Source organism: Pongo abelii, chromosome 12 (assembly GCF_028885655.2).
Source record: "Pongo abelii isolate AG06213 chromosome 12, NHGRI_mPonAbe1-v2.0_pri, whole genome shotgun sequence".
NCBI lineage: Eukaryota > Metazoa > Chordata > Mammalia > Primates > Hominidae > Pongo > Pongo abelii.
The window spans coordinates 67,307,848-67,315,796 of NC_071997.2; the positions used below are offsets into that span (position 1 = coordinate 67,307,848).

General features: G+C 38.8%; 1 protein-coding gene across 2 annotated transcripts in view; it reads left to right on the forward strand.

Annotated features, from left to right (window-relative positions):
- RAB1A (RAB1A, member RAS oncogene family) overlaps nucleotides 1-5,403 on the forward strand; it is a 43,336-nt gene extending 37,933 nt beyond the window's left edge. Inside the window, exons 4-6 of one of the 2 annotated variants that reach the window (XM_002811964.5) lie at nucleotides 1,189-1,284; nucleotides 3,202-3,333; nucleotides 3,582-5,403. In XM_002811964.5, the coding sequence (XP_002812010.2) occupies nucleotides 1,189-1,284; nucleotides 3,202-3,333; nucleotides 3,582-3,779 (426 nt within the window). In that variant the 3' untranslated portion in view covers nucleotides 3,780-5,403. The remainder of the gene's footprint in view (nucleotides 1-1,188; nucleotides 1,285-3,201; nucleotides 3,334-3,581) is intronic. The other variant, XM_003775914.4, reaches the window with a different exon arrangement.
- Nucleotides 5,404-7,949: the final 2,546 nt, after the last annotated feature.

Below are 7,949 nucleotides of genomic sequence, written 5' to 3' on the forward strand. Positions count from 1 at the left end.
GACAAGATCTGGCTCTCTTGCCCAGAGTACAGTGGCGTGATCTCAGCTCACTGCAACGTCTGCCTCCTGGGCTCAAGCGATTCTCCTGCCTCAGCCTCTCGAGTAGCTGGGACCACAGGTGCACGCCAGCATACCTGGCTAATTTTTGGATTTTTAGTAGAGACGGGGTTTCACCATGTTGGTCAGGCTGGTCTCAAACTCCTGAGCTCGTAATCCGCCCGTCTCGGCCCCACAAAGTGCTGGGATTACAAGTGTGAGCCACCGCGCCCAGTCCCAACAGTTTTTTTAAAACCCAGAACTATAATTCAATAATGTTAGCATTTGTTTTTGGAGTTTGAGCCGAAATGGTTGAAGTGCAGTAAATTGTTCTTAAAACACATTTTATGAAAGTATTTGGAGTCATCTTCCTTACATTGTTTTCTCTAGGATGAAGACAACACCTAGCCAGCCATGGTGGCTCATGCCAGTAATGCCAGCACTTTGGGAGAATGAGTCAGGATAATTGCTTGAGTCCAGGAATTTGAGACCAGCCTGGGCAATAAAGCGAGACTCCGTCTCTACAAAAAAGAAAAAATTAGCTGGGTGTGGTGGCATGTGCCTGTAGTCCCAGCTACTCAGGAGGCTCAGGTGGAAGGATTGCTTGAGGTGGGGAGGTTGAGGCTGCAGCGAGCCATGATCATGCCACTGCACTCAGCCTGGATGACAGAATGAGACCCTGCTTGAGGGGGGAAAAAAAGACACCTGCTTGGGATGATTAAAGTTCTGCCTTGACTGGTAGTTATTTGAATTAAGTCCCTCCAGTGCTTTTAATCATGGTAGAATGTGCTAGCAAGTGAGTTTGTCTTACATGGAAGAGTTCTGTGTTCAAGGGCTTTCGGCCAGTGGCATTCCTAAACACGGCGTTAAAGGCGGCAGGGAATGTGAAAAGTATGACATAGTTCCTGCTCTCAACAGCTTGTAATTTTAGTATTATTATCGTAAGCTCAATTGTAGGTACTACTACTTTTCTGGACTTTCAGGTACTTATTACCGTGCAATTTAGTGGTATGAGTGGAGGATTAATGTTTCTATATCACATCCTGATAATCTCCACAGTTATGAAAACTAAACTATTTCCCCTCCCTCCTACACTTTTCCCCAACTTTATTTTAATGGAATTGTTTGGATTTCTTGATTGTTTTGTAATAGTGGGACACAGCAGGCCAGGAAAGATTTCGAACAATCACCTCCAGTTATTACAGAGGAGCCCATGGCATCATAGTTGTGTATGATGTGACAGATCAGGTAAGTTCCAAGAGGAGATTGTGTTACAGTGACCAAGTAGGAAGCCATTATTTGATTAATGTCAGATTCATTTACTACTTCACATATAAGCCATCAGTATTAATTTTATGGCAGAAAACTTTGTCCACTCTCAAATATAAATGTGAATCACTTAAAACACATTTGTTTTCCTGTAATAAATATAACATGAGTAATTAGTTTTACGTTTGCTTTCAAAGGGATTCTGGTTGTATTTATTGTCAACTAAATAACTTTGATCAAATAGCCAAGACTCTAACATATAGGCAAGAGTTTGTAGGGAATCGTGAGTTGCTTGGCTTATACTGTGTTCTTGGTGTTAAGTGTTAACAGGAATATGGCCTGGTAATTAGAACTTGTCCATCAGAATTGCCAAAAGTGGGATTCGGGGGTCTCTGCCTATGGAGGATGTGGTTCAGAAAGAAAGGATTTGAATAGGATAAGCTGTAGGAGGATCTTAGTATGAGAATGAGTATCTGAAGATTAGCTGTGAGAGAGGGCAGGACGATGGAGGGAACAATGTGGGACAGTGTGAAGCATGTGATCCAGGGGCCATAACTTTTTTTGTTACTACTTTTTTTTAATCAGAAACTTAGATTTCAGTGTCCTTTCTATCAAAGAAAAGGACAAAAGATAAATGTTCAAAATTGGAATTTATTTTTCTTTTGGCAAATGTTAAATCTCACCTCTAATGAGAAATCATAGCTAATTAGGAGATAACTTACATGTAAGCATTTAGATTCAGTGCCATTAGAAGTGCTGGGTGGGTGATATCTGCAGGAGAAAAAAATGATGCTAGTTTAAAAAATCTCTAGTATTACCGTGAAATATTTTTAAATGAAAACTTTCGTCCTCTATGACTGTGGAAAAGAAAATGAGTATATTTAATAACATCTTTTGACATCTCTAGTAGTAACAGTAGGTCATCTTATTCATAAACCAAAATTTTACCAAATATCAGGCTGGGTGCAGTGGCTCACGCCTGTAATCCCAGCACTTTGGGAGGCCGAGGCGGGCAGATCACCTGAGGTCAGGAGTTAGAGACTAGCCTCACCAACATGGCAAAACCCCATCTCTACTAAAAATACAAAAATTATCCAGGTGTGGGGGCCCGTGCCTGTAATCCTAGCCACTTGGGAGGCTGAGACAGGAGAATCACTTGAACCCAGCAGGCAGAAGTTGCAGTGAGCCGAGATCGCGCCATTGCACTCCAGCCTGGATGACAGAACAAGACTGTGTCTCAGGAAAAAAAAAAAAAAAAATTAATCAAATTTCAAAGCCAGGTTTTGTAGTACATTTAAATTGCATATTCCAAAGCAGTTGGGTTTGCCTGTGTTGCAGTTTAATATTAAGCTGTATTTCCCTTTCAAATAAGGTATTTTCATCGTTAAGCCTGTAAATTCTAGTTTGTCATCGTTTAGATATTTATAGTCATTTTAATATATCTGTTTACGGCCAGCTGCAGTGGCTAACACCTGTAAACTCAGCACTTTTTGAGGCCAAGGTGGGCTGATTGAGCTCAGGAGTTTGAGACCAGCCTGGGCAACATAGTGAAACTCCATCTATACAAAAAATCCAAAAAAAAAAAAAAAAAAGACAGGTGTGGTGGCATGTGCCTGTAGTCCCAGCTATCCTGGAGGTGGAGGCAGGAGGATGGCTTGAGCTTGGGAGGTCGAGGGTGCAGTGAGCTGTGATTGTGCCACTGCACTCCGGCCTAGGTGACAGAGCAAGACCCTGTCTCAAAAAAAAAAAAAAAAAAAAAAAAAAAACTCTTCACCCCTTAGCAGTGGTTATTTTGTAGCTAGAATTGTCTCACTAGCTCTTTGTTATTTGTCTGTTAGGAAGGATGTTTCTGTTTATTCCAGAACTATATTATCAAACTTTCAAATGTCTTTTTAGGAGTCCTTCAATAATGTTAAACAGTGGCTGCAGGAAATAGATCGTTATGCCAGTGAAAATGTCAACAAATTGTTGGTAGGGAACAAATGTGATCTGACCACAAAGAAAGTAGTAGACTACACAACAGCAAAGGTATGTTTAAAGTTTAATTTTCATACTGAATTTGAAGGTGTTGAATTTTGTATGGGTTCTGCAGTAACAGTAAGGCCACAGCCTTTTAAAAATATGTGCACTAGAATACTGTGACAGTGACAATTCGTGTAGCATCTGTTTGGATCCAATGAACTTAGTTCCTCATGCTCCATTATGGATGGTAGAAATGCACTAAGAATTAGTGAAAAAGATTTTTCAGTGTTAATTGTGCCTCATTATTCTCTTAGGAATTTGCTGATTCCCTTGGAATTCCGTTTTTGGAAACCAGTGCTAAGAATGCAACAAATGTAGAACAGTCTTTCATGACGATGGCAGCTGAGATTAAAAAGCGAATGGGTCCCGGAGCAACAGCGGGTGGTGCTGAGAAGTCCAATGTTAAAATTCAGAGCACTCCGGTCAAGCAGTCAGGTGGAGGTTGCTGCTAAAATTTGCCTCCATCCTTTTCTCACAGCAATGAATTTGCAATCTGAACCCAAGTGAAAAAACAAAATTGCCTGAATTGTACTGTATGTAGCTGCACTACAACAGATTCTTACCGTCTCCACAAAGGTCAGAGATTGTAAATGGTCAATACTGACTTTTTTTTTATTCCCTTGACTCAAGACAGCTAACTTCATTTTCAGAACTGTTTTAAACCTTTGTGTGCTGGTTTATAAAATAATGTGTGTAATCCTTGTTGCTTTCCTGATACCAGACTGTTTCCCGTGGTTGGTTAGAATATATTTTGTTTTGATGTTTATATTGGCATGTTTAGATGTCAGGTTTAGTCTTCTGAAGATGAAGTTCAGCCATTTTGTATCAAACAGCACAAGCAGTGTCTGTCACTTTCCATGCATAAAGTTTAGTGAGATGTTATATGTAAGATCTGATTTGCTAGTTCTTCCTTGTAGAGTTATAAATGGAAAGATTACACTATCTGATTAATAGTTTCTTCATACTCTGCATATAATTTGTGGCTGCAGAATATTGTAATTTGTTGCACACTATGTAACAAAACAACTGAAGATATGTTTAATAAATATTGTACTTATTGGAAGTAATATCAAACTGTACGGTGATAAGTATTGTTTTAATTCTTATGGTTAAAGGGAAATAGAGCCTTGCATTATATTCAACACAGCCATTTGTGCAAACTAGGGTATTCTAGACCTATCTTAGAGCAGCATCCAGTATTTGCTTTCTAGATAATATGCCCAATAACATGACCTAGAGAGGCTTCTGTGCTGTGTAGGGATTTAATCAACTTCAGTGGTTCAGGGAGCTCAAACTATATGTAAAACAAGCTTAGAATGTATGCTATCTAGCCCATTATCTCTGATCCTTCTCTAAAACTATTTGAAATAGCTTCATTGATCAACATTTCATAAATGCATCTGTGGTAGAGGTAGAAAGCAGCACCTTTCCTAATTGGCAAATGATCAGACTAATGTGTGCTAATGTTTTTCTTCCATGCTTTCAGTCAGATTCAACTATTTTTTCCTCCACAGTTGCTTAACTTGGTGTTGGAGGAGGGTTTAAGCATTAAGATAGGAAGCAGGAAATTTGATTGCTCTAATTTTAGAAATTATAGCCCTAAAAATTAAAACATGAATACTGGGTGGTAATGATAATTGAGGGAAATGTATTTATTTTGGTGACATTTTGCATATGTGAAGATTTTCTGAAATAGAACCTTCAAGATCCTAGGGGGTTTTGTTTGTTTTTTAATTGTGAGGAATAAAAAATCTGCCCACACTGGCATTTTAAGGTGACTGAGGTCAAACGTTGTTTCCTTAGGTTGAAATAGCAGCCAAAACATTCTTCACGCAGGGGCTTGGGATATGGCTGCTGGCAACACATTTTGTTGTGGGCTTCTTAATATAATGATAAAATTTAAGCTAAACACAAGCCAAACATGAATAGGTTTTTAAATTTTTATTTTTCACTAAACAGGCAATTGAAATACATGGTACAAAAATAAGTGGTAAGATAATTGTAAAATGAAATGGACAGAATATTCAATTTTCCATCTATGAAAATTTCACAATAAAAATCATAGTTTACTTTGTATTATAGGCGTGCTTGGTGGATCTATTCATCCTCACATAAGGCAACTGACAAATTCCTGAAGTTACCAATAGTTATTTTGGTGAAGATCTTTAATGCTTCAAAAGTTTTGTTTTTGCCTTAATACAGTATAAAGGGGGAAAGAGTTCAGAAACTCTTTTCTAAAGTAGCTAAATGACAAAAAACAAATGTCAAGATACTGTGATGCCATGCCGTGCACTTCATTTTTACACAGTAAAAGTTGTTTAAATTGTCAGCTTATTCTTAGTGAGTTAGCGGAAACATTACATGAACTTAAGATGAGCATATTTACAGACTTAAGTTTGGAAAATTCCAGTGTTCCTTTCCCCATGGCAGTAAAGATTGGGATTTACAACAAATTTCAGCATGCCTCAAGATCTGCTTCTATGTATATGCCAATAAATGTGTTTCTGGAAAAAATATATTCCCCTTCATACCCCCATTTTCAAGTACAAACAGTTCAAGGCTACTATGGGCTTTAATAATCTGTTCACTTAGTAAAGGGAATTACCACTTGTTCTAAATATAAAAGGTGCTGCCATAAATTAGTTTACATAGTGAAGAGTGTTCTTAAATCTAAACAGCTGCACACTCTGTGAAATCCTTTCAGAATGATAGTCATTGTGGTCCAAGCAGTAATTTCCTATTCTTTGACCTTGGATTGAATTTCCCTTAGCCTGTATCTTGCCTTTCCAGCATATCTTACCTCAAACCTTCTTTGTGTTCCATTCCCACCTAAGCTTCAAAATAGCCCTGTGTTGACATCGTCTTCCATTTGCTGAGCTTACCCATGGATCTCCAAGAACCCAGATCTTGAAACTGCTGATCCAGCTTTGCGTATCATCACTTCCCTGTGGATTTAACTTCCATTAATTTTAAGGGACTACTAGGTTATTCCAGTGTGGCATCACAGTGCAGTTAGCAAGCTCAGCTACTTGACTCTAATTTGGCCATGTTTGCTCACAGAAATGCTGCTGGCAGCATCTTACTAGGCTGAAACAATTTCAGCTTGATTTTTTTTTTTTGAGACAAGAGTCTCACTCTGTTGCCCAGGCTGGAGTGCAGTGGTGCCATCTCAGCTCACTGCAAGCTCCGCCTCCCGGGTTCATGCCATTCTCATGCCTCAGCCTCCCAAGTAGCTGGGACTACAGGCGCCCACCACCACACCCGGCTAATTTCTTTCTTTTTGTATTTTTAGTAGAGATGGGGTTTCACCGTGTTAGCCAGGATGGTCTCAATCTCCTGACCTCGTGATCCACCCACCTCGGCCTCCCAAAGTGCTGGGATTACAGGCGTGAGCCACTGTGCCCGGCCTTCAGCTTCAGTTTTAAGGGGAGTCTTAAAGCACGGCGGTATAATTAACAGTTGTGTTGATACTCTTCAGTAGCATTCACAGCCAGGTCCAGGGAGTTAGCACCCTTTAGTCACACCTTATTCAGAGGATGAACAAAAATATCTTAGATCATCTCTAGGTAAGGTAGTACTTTCTTGGGAAACAGGGTATTGTGTAACATTCTGTTCAAATTCCTGTCAGTTGAAGCTGATTATTAGTTGAATGGGAATAGAATGCCACATGCTGCATTCAATTAGTATAATACTGGCCAATTTGTTTCTATAGGGTTTTCATCTCCAACTTTTATGCTAATTAATACACTTCTATGCCTGTCAAATATTAGTAAATAAATGGGTTTAATTTCCTAAGGGCTATTCAGTAACATACTCAAGTGGAAGGACATGTTCCTACTTATAAATATACATCTAAGAGAAGGTAAAATATATCAATTTAAGAAGAGGCCGTCAGACATCTCTACCTTTTTAACCAACTCTAGGTTTTCAAGAATGTTTTACATACAGGTTTATAATTGACAATTATTTGCTAGAATGGTTTTTCTCTTTTAAAGTCTCAGTGTGTATGGAACTAAGATTAATATGGCAAACTCATAAGCCATTTTAATTTTGATCATGCCCTTAAGCATTATGATAAAGCATACCACAGCAGCATCAGGCACTTGAAATACTGCATTTTATGTGTAGCTACTGTTGAAGAGCTAATCTTTAAAGAATTTAATGGCTATTTTCCAGTGACTATAAAGTCTCAGAAATTCTGAAGCAGAAAAGTCACATTAATAATAGGACTTTAGTTTCCATTGTTACTGTGCTTTCCTCCTTCCAGGTTCATTCATGGCCCAACAGAACTTTAAAAGTGCTTTTCTGTAGAATCTGCAGTTAGTTACTAGCAATAACTGATCATCTTGCTGCAAAAAGCTATAGAATTGATGCTCTGAATGGCTGATCCACAGTTTTTTTTTTTTTTTTTTTAATCAAAGTACTTATGTGTCAATGCCAAAGCAACAAAGAATTCCCTTTTTCCTTCACTATTGACAGCTTCAGTTTCTGTACTTACTGTGTCATCCTATCCGTTCCCTTCCCTGAGTCTGGACTGCTCTTCCAAGGGAGACTAGGAGTGAACGAAGGAGTCCTCCCAGTTACCCTTTAAGCTTGATAATTAGCTCCACAGCCATGCTAAA